Raw genomic sequence first — 15,640 nt, forward strand, 5'->3', positions numbered from 1 at the left:
TTATCCCCGCCCCCCCCCACCCCGGGTCCCAGCACCTCACAGCTGCCTGACACACAGCAACCACTGCACACGCAACCCCTGAACAAGCAGGCTAACAAATAAGGGATGAGAAAGCAAATGCCTCGGGCCTGACGGGTCACCTGGGGGCTGAGCTTGTGGCTGTTTTCTGTTTTCTTATTTTCATTTTGTGATTTTTCCTATTAACACAAAATCAAAAAAGAACACTTAGTCATCTTTAATAAAAGTCAGGAGTTCCAAAGAGGAGGCCACACAACCCTCCCTTCTTTCTTGCTCCTTGTTAGGGGCTCCCAGTTCCACAGGCCTGACCACTCTCAGCCTCCTGCTTAGGGTCTCCCAGCAGGGCCAATGGCCACCCTCACAGCTGGGCCAGTGAAAATGTCTGCCTGCCACCCCCACACTCCCCCTGGCTCCCCCCAGGCCCTCCCGTCCCCAGCCCACCCATGCCCCCCTCCCAGGCCCTCCCTGCCCTTAGTGCAGCCAGCCCCCTCTCCTCACAGCCCCCTTCCCACCCTGTGCTCACAGATACACAGACAGGCAGGCACACATATGCCACACGTGGGGCCTGCCAACCCCAAGGAGGCCACCTGAACTGCATTCACTGCATGTGGCGGTCTCCTTGCCCAACGCAGCCCCCACCCCAGTGCAGGCCCCCTTCTCCATGCAGAGCTGCCTAAGGGAGCTTGAAGCCAGCACCACGCACACAACAAATCTCAGCAAGAAGCCACCGGAGAGAGGAGCCAGCCAGGGGGCTGGTGGGAGTGGTGCCGGGTGTGGATGGACGAAAGCTCCTCTTTTAAAGTGTTCAGACTTTATTTCACGGTGATTAACACAGACACAGACTGGAGTTAGTAATGTGACATATGGGGCTGCCTCCAGCCTCTGGGTCCCATCAGCCCCAGCTGTGGGAGGGCACTGCAGAGGGTCGGGCTGCCACCCCACCAGGACCAGGGCGGGAGGCGATGAGACGCATGGTTGCAGTTTAAGGCATTGCTGGCTTTGCCATGTCTCTGCCACCCCTGCCCCCCTCCCCTGGCCTCGGTCAGACACCTGGCCAGCCCCTGGTCGTTCGTGGACGTGGACAACCACCCCTCACACCAGAATGGGAGAGTTTGCTGTGTGGTGTCCTTAGCTGCTCTTGTGCCAGGACAGGGAAGATGACAGCCCCGCCACCCAGGTGTCACATGAAAACAGTGCATAAAGAACTCCGATTGGTGGTCAGGTCGGGATGTCTGTCCTTGAGACGGGGACACTGGCTGCCCAGGCAGCAAGCCATGGATGCAACCAGGTTTCACAGTGGCCCTGCTCCCTCTTGGGGCTCCTCACGGGAACTGGGGTGTCAGGAGGGGACACAGCCACGTCCAAGGGGGCTGGGTGGACGGGCACGGCCAGCTGAGAGTCAGGGTGCCCCAATCAGGCCTGGCCCTTGGCTCTGCTTTCCAGCACCCTGGGACTTGTGGACACAGCTGGAGGGAGGGGCGCGGTGTGGCCCAACAGAAACATTGTTTCTAAGTCACAGTATTGGCACAGGAGGCCCGGGAGGGGCCAGCCCAGCTCGAGGCTAACCCATCCACAGTACATGTGGTGGGGAGGAGCAGCTCCAGTGGGAACCTAGAAAGGCCCCCTCAAACCCCAGCAGCGCCTTCTGCTCTGAGGACATGGGCCTCGCCAGATGGAAAGTGGATGATGTATGTGTGTAGAGTCTGCCGACAGGCCGGACGACACAAGGGCTCAGCACAGGTGGACACACAAGGGAAACACAGCACGAGGGGCTGGGCCACGGGGGCGCGAGGCCAAGGGGCGCTTCCTGGGGCTGCTGTCCAAGCCGAGCCCTCCATGCTGCCACGTCCCCTTGAATCTCTTGGCACAGAGTCTGTCTCCACAGCCCGCCAGCCTGGACAGGACAGAGCTGGGCCAGCAGTCCCTCCGGCCAATACGCAGGCAAAAAAATCATATCAAAACAGCAACGAGTTTACAAAAATAGAAAATAATTACAGCAGGGTGGTGGTGGGCTGCAGCACGGCTCACGGGGTGGGACAGGGCTGGAGCTCCGGCCTGGAGACGGCGTCCTCCAGCAGGTGCAGCGGGCGCCGACCCACCACAACGTCCCGCAGGCAGCCCACGAAGCCCGTACCGTAGGCCTTGGGCAGGGCCTGGCCCACTGGCAGCTTCTCCAAGCCACCTGAGGGAAGTCAGAGGGGAGGTCACCCGGCTGGGACTCAGTGATGGGCAGGCCTGGATGCTGGCACCAGAATGACGAGGTGAGTCACCTGGGGCCTGTCAGTGCCCAGGGGGACCCAGTGACCAGCCGACTGGCCCTACCCCACCCTGGGAACTGCAGGGGCTGAGACACAGCCCTACCCGGGCCGGCCCATCTGCTGTCCTGGATGGGGTCAACTCAGATGCTACTCTTGGTTGCCAGCCCCCGGGGATGGGGTCTGTCTAAGACCCTTGGCTGCCCCCACCATGGCCTCCCCCTAAAACACTCACCCAGCCACAGGGCTCCATCTGTGTCCAGCTGTGTGGCACCCAGTGGGGAGGAGCCGGTCACGGGGGCCTCGTTGCCCACCTGAAGGGAACCTTCCCTCTGTTCCCTGGGGGTGTGGGTGGGAGGAGGCCATCAGGTGGCTCCAGAGGGCCCCTCCTACCACCTCCAGATCCTGAACCCCACATCCCTTTCACTCGACTCCTAGCAGGTGCCACGCCCTGGGGACCACCACCAAATGTCACCCCTGGAGGCCAGGATGGGGCAGTACTGACCCCCAGGAGAGTACCTGGTGGCCAGGGCAGGGGGGCCTCAAGTGGGTCAAACTTTGCTGGAGAGGATGGCCAGGCTCAGCCCAGAGGAACATGTCCCCAGCCAGCATCTGAGCAGAGTAGGGACTCCCTTGTCAGATCAGGAGTCCCCTGGTCATAGCTGCTGCTCCCACATCCTCTTGTCTCTCCCCCCTTGCTGGCAGTGACCTCACCCCCCACAAACCCCCACCCTAGCCATGAGTGACCAGGCATGCCCTGGCCGGGCAAGTCCAGGCACCGCCCGCCGCTATTCTCAGTGTGTCCTGGGCTCCCTGCTGACCTGTGTGCCCTGACCCGCAACCAGCGGTTGGTGTTGACCGGCACGGTGGAGCGCAGAACCATGGGCTGGGAGCCCAGGTCGTAGGCCAGCTGCAGGCGCCCATCCACAATGGCCAGGGCAACGTAGTCGGCCCGCTCTGTGGCCTTGCCGCTCCACAGCACCAGCCCCTGTGTGGCCTCGGTGCGCAAGCTCAGCTCAAAGTGGTTGCTCTGCAGCGCCTTCTCGCTGGTGGGCAGAGAGCTGGTCAGGGCCTCCCGAGGGTGGCAGGGGATGGGGTCGGGGAGGTGGGAGGGCAGGGGCCACGACTGCAGAGCCACAAAAGGATGATGATGTGACCCAGGGCAGGTAGACGGGCAGACACATGAGCAGAGGCATGGGAGGAGCAGACAGAGGGATAGCTCGGCAGAGAAATAGTCAGAGAGTTGAGAAGACAATGGGCAGACAGCATGGCCAAGGTGTCAATGCTCACCTGGGAGGGGCCCCGGAATCCGGAGCTTCGGGGCTTAGCAGCAGCAAGAGAGGGAGGAAGATGAGCAAGGGACAGACGTGCTGTGGGCAGGGTGGGGAGGAACCCAACAGGAACCTCCCCACGTCCCCTTTCGGCCGTGGAAGGTGGGAGGAGCAAGCAACCAGGAAGACACACGGGACCCAGGGTGTCGGCTCCACCCACCTCAGAGCCCTGGCAGCAACACGCGTGCAACACACATGTGCAGACAGAGCTGCTGGGCATGGCCCAGGCTGGATGCAGAGCTTAAGAGGTGAAATGTGAGGTAGCGTGGAATGGAGACCAAGGGCTCAGCTGTGTGGGAGAGGCCCCTGGGTGTCCCAGCACACATGGGCATGTGCACACACACACACAGGGACACATATGCGCACATTCGACACATGTGCACATGTACACAGAGACACATGCAAGTGCACACATACACACACGCGTGCACACTGTGCTGGTGCCTTGTGTGAGGTGTGTGGCTGCGGGGGTGGATGGGGTGACCGGCCTTCAGCACATGTCCTGGGAAGGGGTGACCTCCCCCTGCAAGCTAGGAAACGGAACTTCGTGCAGCACAAAGAGTCCCCCAACCCCTCTCCTCCTCCACTGGGGATGGAAAGTTCAGCCCTTGCCCTCGGTGGGGCTCAGAATGTGCTGCCGAGTGGGAGGAGCAGAGGAGGATGCGATGAGTGTGAAGGTGGAGATGGGCTGTGGTGCTACTTACGCTGGGATCTCATTGGTCAGTTCGCTTGGAAACAAAGAGACAGAGACGGTGAGAAGGAAGGAGGGTGGAGGAGAGGGGAAGCGGGCCTGCCCTTCCTGGCCACAGAGCCAGAGCCAAGGGCGGCTGCCCTACAGGTGCATAGACAGGACCAGACAGACGGCAGAGGGTAGAGGGGGCGCTGGCTCCCCAGCGGTGCATTACCTCTCTGTCACGGCATTGAGGTACTCGATGTAGGTCCGTCCATCAAAGGCCAGTGTGTCCAGGTCCCCTGCTGACTTCTCAATCAGCCCTGAGAAACGGTCGGAGTGAGGGCCGGCCTCGGCAGTGGGGCCTCCTCCCACTAGGCTCAGCTCCGTGCTGGGTGGCACTCACCCTTCTCGCAGTGCAGCCCCGAGAAGCCCCCAGGACACAGGCACACGTAAGAGGCCTCCCGGGGGAGACAGGAGGCCCCGTTGAGGCAAGGGTGGCCTGAGGCCCGGGTACAAGGGTGGTCTGCAAAGGACGAGACATCCACCGCCCGTACCACATGCTCCTGGGTCAGCAGCTGTTGGCCTTTCAAGGAGACCTGGGGGGTGGGGGTGAGAGCCTCTGTCCTTACGGTGACAGCCCCACCCAGGGGCCTACTCAAGGCAGCCCCCACCCCAGCAGGGCAAAGCTCCCTGGAATGGGCCCGTCCTCATGACTCTACCCCCAGGCTGCAGAGAGCCCCACCCCGCCCCACGTACCAGCTGGATGGCGCCATCAAAGCCAGAGGACACGGCGGCTGCCCGGGCCAGCTTGCTGAAGTCAGGGGCCCCCCCCACATAGAGCGGTTCCTTCAGGTTGAGGACCGTGTGCGGCACCTGGGGGCAGGTACTGGGTGAGGGGGCTGTGGAGCCCGCCCCTGGGCAGGACCAGGACACTGAGCCCCAGACCAGGGGCCCCCACCCCAGATGGCCCACCCTCGCCCCAGCCCATCCAGGAGGCAGTTAATCACAGGACAGCCGATGGGGCTTAGTCGAGAGGAACTACTCTAGGTGGAGGCGGAGAAGATGGATGAGCAGGATGAGAGGGAGGCCATACCTTGCGGGATTTCTGACATCCGAAGAGCGGGGTGGGGGTTGCCGAGCAAGGGCCAGAGAGCAGTGGGAGCAGAGAGGAGACAGACAGAGGCCCAGGACAGACGGAGAGAAAACAGTTCAGTGAGAGCTGGCGGGGGTGGGGCTGCCACGCCTCGGGAGGAGGAGGGGGGAGGCCCCCGGCTGCACACTCACCGGGGACTCCCCCAGTACACGGGGCCCGTCATCAACTCGCATGGCGCCCTTGCGGCCACTTCGCTCCAGCGAGACTCTGGTCCAGGTGCCCAGGGCCACGGGCTCCTTGCTCCTGGCGAGGAGGGGGCACCATGAGCAGGCTGAGGCCAGCCCACCTACCAGGGGCCCAAGTGACACTGCCACCTGTCCCAGCCTCGTCCCCCACCCCAGGGCCAGGCTAGACCCCACAACCCCCATGCAGGCACACCTGATGACCGCTGCCCCCTTGCCCAGGTCATAGCGGAACTCCAGACGGTGGTCATGCAGTGCCAGTGACACGAAGTCCCCCTTGCCGTCTGTCTTCTGCCCATTGTACAGGAGCAAGCCGCTGGGGCTGCGGGCCAAGAACACCACCTCCAGCGCCATCTTCTCCCTGGGGTCACACGGGGTCAGGTGAGGGCATGTCAATGGCCCCTCGCCCCGCAGGCTGGATGGGAATTGGGGGGCTGCATCTGCCCCGTCTCTCCTACTGACCCAAGGTCCCGATCAAAGGTGTGAAGCCCTTTCAGCTCCAGGTAGGAGAAACCGTGGAAGTCGGCCAGGAAGGGTCGGGGGTTCTCCCACTCCGAGACTGTGGAGGACAAGAGAGGAGGGGTCACATAGGGTGCTGAGCCCTAACCCCTGGGGTCTCCTGCCGCCCCCCCACTGCTCTCTGAGCCCTGGGCCTAACTCAAGCCCTAACACTAGCTTGAACCCCAACCCTACCCCCACCAGAACCCACACCTGAACACTTGACCCTAACCCCCCATCCCTGCCCTGTGAGCCTGGTGCCCTACCTGTCTGGCAGAAGGGACCCCCTCGTCCCAGGGGGCACTCGCATTTGGCCTGGCCTTCGGGCAGCACACGGCAGGGGGCTGCCCCATGGCAGGGGTTCGGCTGACAGGGATTCTTCTCCTCAGCACAGGTGGGGCCTGGAGGGAGAGGGGATGGGGTTCCAGGAGGCCTGAGCCCCTGCCCACAGACATATGGCATCCCCCAGACCCCGGCCTAGGCCCCACCCTTACCGAAGTGGCCGGGAGGGCACTGACAGTGGAAGGCGCCGGCTTCCAGAGCCTGGCACGGTGCCCCGCCGAGGCAGGGGCTGGGCAGGCAGGGATGGTCCCCGCACTCGCCCACACCGGAGCTTCGAGTCGCAGCCCCCTGCCAGCCGCTGAGCTCCAGCCGCTGGTTGTTGATGTCCAGCAGGCGAATGCAGCCCCTGAGGCCAAGGCCGACGGAGGTCCGCTCGAGCACCCTGCCACCAGGATGAGGGTCAGGGGTCAGACCAGAGGCATTGTCTCTCACAGCCAGCTGTACTGCTGGCATCCCCCCGTCAGCCAGAGTCAGGGGTCAGGGCTGCTGCTCCCTGTCCCCATCCCCGCTCTTGGTGCTCCCAAGATGGCCAGTCCCACAAACAGGGCTGAATCAGGAGGAGGCTGAGGGTCAGGGCCAGCCCAGCCCCTCCTCCTTGGCGGTCACATGGCAGCCTGGTCCTCAGGGATGCCACCTTAGATACGACAGGACCAAGACAAGGGTCAAGGGTTGAGGTTGAAGTCAGGGTCCCTACCATTACCCACATCCATCCTTCCACCCCTTTGCTACACACAGGGAGCCCCCTGGATGCTGCCCACAAGAGTCAGGGGTCAGGACCAAGGTCAGGGATCCAGGTCACAGCCACCCCACCCGCCTTGATACTCACACAGAAGCCTGGTCCTCTGGGACGCCGCCCACAAAGAGGTCCGTGTCCAGATTGAGGCCGTCAGTACCACTGGGGCTCTGGCCCAAGACAGGGGTCTCACCGTCCACTGAGAGCGTGCCCCGGCGCCAGTGCCGGGACAGCTCCAGGCGATGCCACCGGCCAGGCTCCACAGGCACCGAGCTGGTCAGCACTGCAGGGCCCGAGCCCGTGTCGAACCTTGGGGGGGGGGCGGGAGCAGGCAGTCGGGACGGCCAAGAGAGCCAGGACAGCACCAACCTGGTGACCTGCCCCAGCCCTGACCTGCCCTGCCCCCCACCTGAGCTGCACGCGGTCCCCCACCTGAGCTGCACACGGCCCCCCAGCAGTGCCAGCGCCAGGAAGTCCTTGCCCCGGTCATTGCCGTTGTAGAGCAGCAGCCCCTGGGGCTCCAACGCCCTGAACTCCAGGGCCAGGCGCAGTGTGTGGTAGGCGCGCAGGGTAGGGAAGGCCAGGAAGGAGTGGCCCCCGAAGGCTGGTGCGGAGCGGGAGGGGCCCAGCACTACGGAGACAGGAAGGGACCACTGGGGGTGAGGGAGCGGGTCTGTCCCCCTGCTAAACCCCAGCCCTACTCCCACCCCCCCGACTCCCACGTGGCCCCAGGCCCGGCCCCGACCCCCATCCACCTGCCCCCACCCGTGCAGCACCGAAGGCCCCTACCTTTCTCGCAGACGGTGCCCCCCCTGCCCACTGGGCAGCTGCAGGTGAAGTCTCCCCCTGAACCCAGGTCCTGGCAGGTGCCCCCGTGGAAGCAGGGCTGGGAGTCGCAGGGCCTGGGGGGCTGCTGGGAGCCTGGGGACAAAGGCAGGTGTCCAGGCCCACGACGGGGAGCAGAGGTGGGGGGCCGGCGTGTGGGGGTGTGGGCTGTGGTCCTGCTGCTAGGCCTGCTGGTGTGACTGGGGTGGAAGGCCCGGGGGGTCACAGCAGAAGGCAGGCGCGCCACAGTGGTGGCTCTGGCTGTGGCCGCAGCAGGAGTGGCTCCCGTGGTGGCTCCGGTGAAGAACGCAGGAAACCAGTCTGCGGATGGGGGAGCTGTCAGCACCGCAGTGGGTGGGCAGGGGAGGGCTGTGGGGGACAGGCAAGTGTGGCGCAGCAGCCCTGTCGCTCACCCAAGTCCAGGAAGCGCACGTGCTCCTGTAGTGGCCGCCTCACCCCCAGGGAGCGGCGTCTGGACACCTGGATCTGCCGCAGCAGGGCCCGGCCCACATCTGGTGCCCTGAAGGCTGTGGCTGGGGAGGAGGAAACACTGAGCATGGCGGAGGCTGTGCAGTCCACCACTACCTCCCGGGACTGGGGTGGGGGCTCACTGGGGTCAAAGTGCACATCCACAATGGCTCGGACTGAGTTCCCCGGCCCCAGGTCCCGCAGACGGACGCTCCGGAAGTCCTTCTTCACGTCCGAGTTCCGAAAGAGGTCGTCCAGCTGTGGGTGAGGAGAGGGCAAGGGATCTGGGGGGCTGCCAGGCCAGGCTGTCCAGTCTTGCCAGCCCAGCACTTGTCTGGGGCTGTCCTGGGAGGAAGGCCAGTGGCTGGGCAGGGGCTTCCCCGACCCCGTGGGCCCCACACCTACTGCACTCTCGATGCTCCTCGCGGTCTCCCCAAACAGCTCTGACTTGGGGTCAGCCATCTCTGGCGTGTAGAACAGCTCCTGCCCCTCAACGGACTCAAGCTCCAGCACACCCTGGAACGCCTTTGTGGCTGTGGGGGAGGTGGCAGTGAGGCCCCGCCTGGCACCCACCCGGCCTCTGGGCCGGCCTTGGGCATGGGCCCCAGCAGCAAGCCACATGGAGCGCAGGGCAGGTGGCAGTTAGTCAGATGGCCATGAGGTTAGTGGGGACCCGGGGCAGGGCTGGCACCAGTTACCAGGCAGACTCCTCGGAGCGGTGCCCCAGGCCGGCTGCCGATGGGAGAGACAGGTTAGCCACAGGGTTCTGGGCACCCACGTGTGTGCGGAGGCCAAGACCACACATGTGCGTGTGTGTGCTGAATCCCCGAACCACGCACGTGCAAGTGCTCAGACCAGAAGATCACAGACCCAGTGCCCACCTGCTGGACAGGCTGCTGACTGGGAGGAGAGACAGCATCCCTGGCCGTGTCCCGGCCACTCCTCACGCTCCACCAGCCCCCGCCCCACTCACCGGGACAGTTGGAGCCCTCTGCGTCCAGCGAGGGCGTCTTGCCATCTGAGCAGCAGCCCAAAGGCGAGTTGTAGCAGGAGGCCCTCTCGACAGGCAGCCCGGGGCTCACAGCACTGCCACCCTCAGGGGGCTCGAGTCCTGGGGAGGTGCAGTCTGAGCCCGGCTCCTGGTGCAGCCCTCCTGGACCCTGCCCCCACCTCCCTGAGCCAAGGCTCACCGCCTGAGCTGGCCCCGCTGGCCTCCAGGTCCCCACTCAGCTCCTCATCGCCGCTCCCATCAGCGCTGCCAGATTCGCCAAAGGCAGACGAGGCGAGGCTGGCTGCTGGGAGGGAAGCTGTGGGGGGCATGGTCAGTACAGGCCTCTCAGTGGTCCTGGGGATGCTGGCAGTGGTCCAAGGTCGTGGTGAGGGTCGAGGGGTGGGCCGGCTGTGGGGAGTGCTGCTGGGAGCCAGGGGGAGGGCGCTGGGGGGCAGCGGCAGCGCCCTGCTGGGGTCAAGCCCCACAGTGGCCACAGACGTGGATGTAGGGCGGGTACCGGGCGTGACGACCTCTGCAGGGAGAGAAGAGTCTGAGCAGGTGGCCAGGGTCAGCTGGTCAGGGCAGGGCCAGGCTTTCCTGGTGAGTTTTGGATCAGCAGGTAGGGCCTCACCCTGGCATGGGCCGAGGCCCTGGATAGAGATGTCCAGGCCCTGGCGGCAGGCAATGGTCCTCAGCTGACACTCGTTGCCATAGGTGACTCCATCTGACCCACAGACCTGGGGTGCAGGGCATAGATGCTGGGGGGAGGCCCCTCCCCACCCCTGCCGCCCTGCACACTCCCCACTCACCACTCCTCACCTTAGTAGCATTGGCCCCCAGACAGGTGGGTGTTGGGCACACACAGTGGGCAGAGCCAGCCTCCTCCACACAGGATGCCCCAAACTCACAGCGTATCTCAGCACAGGTCTCGGGTACTGAGGAGACTAGGGCACAGACGTGGGGGACCCCGCTGGCTCAGGAGGCCCAGCCCCTACCACAGCTCCACCCCCAGCACAGGGAGCCCAGGCTGGCGCCAGGCCTGGCCCTCACCTGTCTCACAGCCAGCAGGGCCCAGGGCGCGGCCGTCTGGACACTGCCCGCACTTGGGTCCAGCTACCCCAGGCTTACAGGAGCACAGCCCGGTCATCTGCTCACAGTCGTCCCGCACGGCCCCCCGGGGGTCACAGCTGCAGGCTGGGGGCGGGGAGGCGGGGCAGGGACCTGAGGTCTGCACCTGGCCTCCCCACTGGCTCTGGAGCCCGGCCCAGCCCCTGCCAGGTGTGGGTCAGGCCAAGGCCTGAGCAGACAAGGGGCACAGTGACAGGGTGACAGGCGGGAGTGCTCGGCTGGGGATTGACTGTGGGTCCTGTCACTCACGGGTACAGCCGCTCCGGCCATCGGTGACAATGCCACGGAAGTTCCAGAAGCCAGGCTCACAGCGGTCACACCTGAGGCCCCCCACGCCCGGGCGGCAGGAGCACTGGCCTAGGGCTGGGTCACAGGTGCTACCGTAGGCACCGTGGGGGTTGCACTGGCAAGAGCCTGCAAGGCCAGGACAGGACCAGTCACTGCAGCCGCATGGCTATGCCTGGCTGTGGGTGCGGGCCAGGCTAGGGTACTCACTGGGGCAGCCAGCCAGGCCCACGCCTCGGGCAGCAGTGATGTTGTCCTGGCAGCAGCCGTAGGGAGTCTGGGCGCAGTGTGGGGGCACTGCAGGGGGTAGGGGAGCCAAGGTGGGGCCTGTGGGGAGGCGGGGCAGGGGTTCAGACACCACACATTGCTGGATGCCCCTCTGGGCCCAGCCACTCTGCCCAGCCTCCCTGGCCACCACTGTTCAGCCCTCCTGAAGCCAACTCCCACAGGGGTCTGGGAACCTGGAGCTCGGGTCACATGAGTATCCCATACCACACACAAGGACACATCTGTACACACAGGACCAGGACACACAGAACACCCAAAGATCATGGACACACAGCTCCCTGCACACATGTACAACCAGAACCACACATGCTCAGATTAGCGTCTGCAAACTGGCAGACACATGTTAAGACACACGTACACACACATCCAATCACGTTCCTCCATTCACACCCTGTGAGACACACACGTGCATGCATATACAAGCGTACACACACGAGCACCTATGCACATATAAAATTTCTTAAAACTTGAAGTGTGACATTTACTGGGTCACCATCAATCTCTCCACATGAGAGAGAAAGTGCCCTGGGTGTGGGCCTCACCAACTCTGCTGCCTCCCTGCACCAAACACAGACTAGTGTGGCACACAGCAGGTATGCACTTGTTGACTGACAGGCACACGTGTCCACACTGCAGCTGCACAAATACGGATATGCGCCAACACAGCACACTTAAGACACAACACACGTGTCCATACATGCCTGCGACAACACACATGCAAAACCCATGAAGAGGATAGGCATGCTTACACGCCTCACACCTGTGCACACACACCTGTGGACATGCACATACAGGGAACACAGAGGCTGTTGTGCACATGCACAAGCATGCACGCACTGCACCTGTACCAGGCGCACCCGCACGCCTGCTCACCTTGGCAGGCCCCCTGGGCTGCGACGTACAGTTCTCGCCCCGACTCACACCTGGCCTTCTTCAGCTCACACTCGCTACCATAGCTGACCCCATCCGAGCCGCAGACCTGGAGGAGGGGTGTCAGTGTGGACGGCCGCGGCCCCTTCCTCACTGCCCACCTGGAGCTGGGGGGGTCGGGGGGGCGGCCTCACTGGGCTCCTCAGGATGCTCTGACAGCTGAAGTCGCAGACGCATAGCCCGTCTTCCGAGTCCTCGTCCCAGATGCCACCGCGCCCCCGGCACAGTTCTTGCTCACACTCCCCGTCCTCTCCGGAGCCAGAGCCTCCTGAGCCGCACTCGGCTGCAGGGAGGAAGCTGGGTCACCCGTGGGGGTCCTGTCGAGGCTGCGACCAGCAGACCACACCAGCTGGCCCCCAGCCTACCCTGCTCACAGGGCCCTGCCCGGGCCTCCTCGATTTGTGTCTGCTGCCGGCAGGCAGCCTCGCGAAGCTCGCAGGTGCTGCCATAGGTGACACCGTCACTGCCGCACACAGGTCCGGGCACGGGGCGCTCACACCGGGGACACACACACTGCCCCGCCAGGCACACTGCCCCGAAGGTGCACAGTGTGTCTCCGCAGGTCTCTGCAGAGGACAGAGCCGGGGGGGGGGGGGGGGGGGGGGGGTGGGGGGGGGTCAGTGGACCCCAGTGGGGGAGGCATGGGACCACAGCCCTCCCCAGCCCTGCAGCCCTGCTCACGGCAGTGTCCAGCCGAGGCCACGTGCAAGCTGATCTGGTGTGTGCAGGCGTGGACGTGCAGCTCACACTCGCTGGCATATGTGTGCCCGTCAGAGCCGCACACGGGCTGAGCAGAGGCCACACACTCAGAGGGGCACACGCAGCGCCCAGTCTCAGCCTCACACAGGGCTCCAAAGCGACACTGCCCACAGCGGTCTGGGGAGGAGGCTCCGTCACCATGGCGACCGGGACCACCCCCCAGCAAGACCCACTGCCCACCACTGACCACAGGGTCCTCTGCGAGCCACTCGGATCTCCTGCCCAAGGGTGCAGGCTGTGGCCTCCAGCTCGCACGTGCTGCCATAGGTGATGCCGTCGCTGCCACATACGGGATCATAGATGCCCGGACACGCCTGTGGGCACACGCACTCGGCTTCCCCGTTCTTCACAGCACACGTTGCCCCAAACGAGCACTGCACCCCGAGGCATGGGGACGGACGCTGGTCTGGGGGGACATGGGCGTCAATGGCCCTGCCTGCTCCTCTGGGCTTATGCACAAAGCCCCCAGTCCATGCAGCAGACCCTCTCCCAGGGTGGGCATGGCGAGGAAGAGCGGACGGGGAGAAGGGCCGATGCACAGAACACAGCAGAGAAAGGGACAGACACGACAGACGTGCACAGGGACAGACCCAAACGGCCCAGCGCCCCACACCAGTGTGGGCAGACTGCCCCCAAGACATGGGAGCTTCCTGTCGGCCCCCTGAGCACCAGCAGCCCGGGACACCCATGCATGCGTGGGGGGCTCTCTCTCCATGTGGGAAGGAGCCTACAACCCAGAGTCACACCCAGGGCCACACGGGGGAGGAGGTGTCTGTCCACTTGCTCTGAGGACCACAAGGCCAGGCAGCAGCGAGCCACCCCCCCCGCCGCGCCAGGGGCAGACCTCGGGCTGCGGGCTCCTGGCGGCAGGCGCGGTACCTCATCCTGCCAGCAGGTCAGGCTGGAAGACACAAGAGGCGGAGCCGAGAGGGAAGGAAGGACAGAGAAGAGGAGACAGACAGACGCAGAGACCAGAAAGATGGACAGACCAACTGAGGGAGACAGAGCTGGAGGCGGGCAGAGCCTCAGCAGCCACAGCCCAGGCAGGACACCCTGCCTCTGCCCTCCGCTGGCCCCTCAGAGCGCAGTGAGACTCTGCCTCTAAGGGCTGCATGTGTCCCAAGAGTGAGGGACCCAGAGGACCAGAGGGCTGCAGGGGCAGCTCGGCCACACACAGGGACCAGGGGGCCTGCACGAGGACCCCAGCCTGCACCCACCTGCCCCAGGAGCTCCAGGTGCCCTCTGATGTTTCCCCTGTCCCAGAGCCTGGTGGCAGACAATAGCCCTGCCAGGCCTCCCAGAGGAACCAGCCCTGCCCACGGGCCCAGGAGGAGCATGACTCGGGATGGAGATGGCGTGTGATGGCGGGGGCAGAGACCGAGACAGGGCAAGCCCCTCCCAGCATGGACTGTCCATGGCGCTCACCACACGGTCCTGGGTGCTTGGTGGGGATGGTGCGCTGCTGCCGACACTCGGCCTGCTGGCGCCAGCAGTCATTGTCATACGTGTGCCCATCGTGCGCGCACACAGGTCTGTAGGCTCCGTCACAGACAACGCGGTCACAGGAGCAGCGGGGACGGCCTCGGCGGGATAGGCACACAGCGTTGAACCTGCAGGTGTCTGGGCACTGGTCTGCGGGTGCCAAGGAGATCAGAGAGACCAGGGTGCCCACCAGCTCCCACCGTGGGACATGCAGGGGAGCCATGGGCACAAGAGGTGGAGAGGGGACATGCAGGCCTGCAGGAGAGGTGGACACGGGCAGGATGGAGTCAGGGGGTGGCAGGGCGGGGCTTTCCCCAGGAGCCGCCCACCTCGAGGCTGGCACTGGCCAGAGCGCACTTTCTGCAGGAGGAGGCCGCGGGCAGCCCCAGTGCGGCCCATGACACAGTCACTGTCGTAGGTGACCCCATCATCCCCACACACAGGGGCCTGCCGGGGAGGGCAACTCTCCGGACGCAGGAGCATCTCAGGGCGCCGTGTGCGTGGGTTCACGCGGCAAACGCGGCTCAGGTCGTCGAGGGCACCCTGGCAGGGGTCTGGGGGCGGGAGGGCAGAGGTCAGGGCGCTGTCGCCTGTGCACGGGCACGCACAGGTCATACGTGCGCAGAGGCAGCGCTCACCACAAGGGCCGTCGAACTTCTTGAAGATGTTCTTCTGGCGGGCACAGGCGCTGCGCAGGAGCTGGCACTCGCTGGGGTAGTCGATGCCATCACTGCCGCACACAGGACCCTGGGGGGCCCCCTGGCATGTAGTGGGGCACAGGCACGTGGCCATTTGTCCGTCGGCCGAGCGTGCACAGGTGCTGCCGAAGCTGCAGGTCACGTTGGAGCAGGGGTCTTGGGACCCTGTGGGGGACGGGGGTAGGGTCATGCTGGCCAGCAGCCCCAGCCAGCCGCCCCGCCCCCTGCAACACACCCTGCCCCCCGCCGGTGCCCCGCTCACTCGCCCGCCCGCTCGCCGCACCCACCACAGGGCCCCCGGCTGAGCAGGCGGATGCGGCGCTGCTGGCTGCACTGTGCCCGTTGCAGCTCGCACTCGTTGCTGTAGGTGGAGGCATCTGAGCCGCACACGGGCGCCACCACTGAGGGGCAGGCGCTCTTCTTGCACACGCAGGAGGCTCGGCCTGGACCCTCTGCACTGGGCTCGCACACGGCGCCGAAGCCACACAGCATTCCTCGGCAGGCTGGGGATGCAATGGGAGGAGGGAGGTCAGATCCCCACCCTGCCGCTGCCTGCCCCGGTCATCTGTCCTCACGGCCCAGCGTCCACACACCCACCGAG

At 64.9% G+C, this 15,640-nt stretch overlaps 1 protein-coding gene across 3 annotated transcripts in view; it reads right to left on the minus strand.

Moving 5' to 3' along the window:
• Positions 1-810: 810 nt before the first annotated feature.
• The window catches only part of AGRN (agrin), a 34,608-nt gene continuing 19,778 nt past the window's right edge, over positions 811-15,640 (minus strand). Inside the window, exons 4-36 of one of the 3 annotated variants that reach the window (XM_046661564.1) lie at positions 15,327-15,542; positions 14,980-15,204; positions 14,671-14,895; positions 14,285-14,491; positions 13,047-13,265; positions 12,782-12,976; positions 12,466-12,666; positions 12,235-12,383; positions 12,044-12,149; positions 11,093-11,209; positions 10,847-11,011; positions 10,520-10,663; positions 10,289-10,413; positions 10,101-10,206; positions 9,669-10,019; positions 9,452-9,589; positions 8,884-9,011; positions 8,622-8,736; positions 8,424-8,543; positions 7,975-8,331; positions 7,618-7,816; positions 7,279-7,494; positions 6,605-6,834; positions 6,377-6,511; positions 6,075-6,171; positions 5,809-5,973; positions 5,562-5,673; positions 5,034-5,150; positions 4,681-4,873; positions 4,510-4,597; positions 3,095-3,319; positions 2,509-2,612; positions 811-2,200 (exon numbers count right to left, since the gene is read on the minus strand). In XM_046661564.1, coding sequence (XP_046517520.1) covers positions 2,043-2,200; positions 2,509-2,612; positions 3,095-3,319; positions 4,510-4,597; positions 4,681-4,873; positions 5,034-5,150; positions 5,562-5,673; positions 5,809-5,973; positions 6,075-6,171; positions 6,377-6,511; positions 6,605-6,834; positions 7,279-7,494; positions 7,618-7,816; positions 7,975-8,331; positions 8,424-8,543; positions 8,622-8,736; positions 8,884-9,011; positions 9,452-9,589; positions 9,669-10,019; positions 10,101-10,206; positions 10,289-10,413; positions 10,520-10,663; positions 10,847-11,011; positions 11,093-11,209; positions 12,044-12,149; positions 12,235-12,383; positions 12,466-12,666; positions 12,782-12,976; positions 13,047-13,265; positions 14,285-14,491; positions 14,671-14,895; positions 14,980-15,204; positions 15,327-15,542 — 5,648 coding nt within the window. In that variant the 3' untranslated portion in view covers positions 811-2,042. The remainder of the gene's footprint in view (positions 2,201-2,508; positions 2,613-3,094; positions 3,320-4,509; positions 4,598-4,680; positions 4,874-5,033; positions 5,151-5,561; positions 5,674-5,808; positions 5,974-6,074; positions 6,172-6,376; positions 6,512-6,604; positions 6,835-7,278; positions 7,495-7,617; positions 7,817-7,974; positions 8,332-8,423; positions 8,544-8,621; positions 8,737-8,883; positions 9,012-9,451; positions 9,590-9,668; positions 10,020-10,100; positions 10,207-10,288; positions 10,414-10,519; positions 10,664-10,846; positions 11,012-11,092; positions 11,210-12,043; positions 12,150-12,234; positions 12,384-12,465; positions 12,667-12,781; positions 12,977-13,046; positions 13,266-14,284; positions 14,492-14,670; positions 14,896-14,979; positions 15,205-15,326; positions 15,543-15,640) is intronic. The other 2 variants (XM_046661565.1, XM_046661566.1) reach the window with 2 other exon arrangements.

The sequence above is a fragment of the Equus quagga genome, chromosome 5 (assembly GCF_021613505.1).
Source record: "Equus quagga isolate Etosha38 chromosome 5, UCLA_HA_Equagga_1.0, whole genome shotgun sequence".
Lineage (NCBI taxonomy): Eukaryota > Metazoa > Chordata > Mammalia > Perissodactyla > Equidae > Equus > Equus quagga.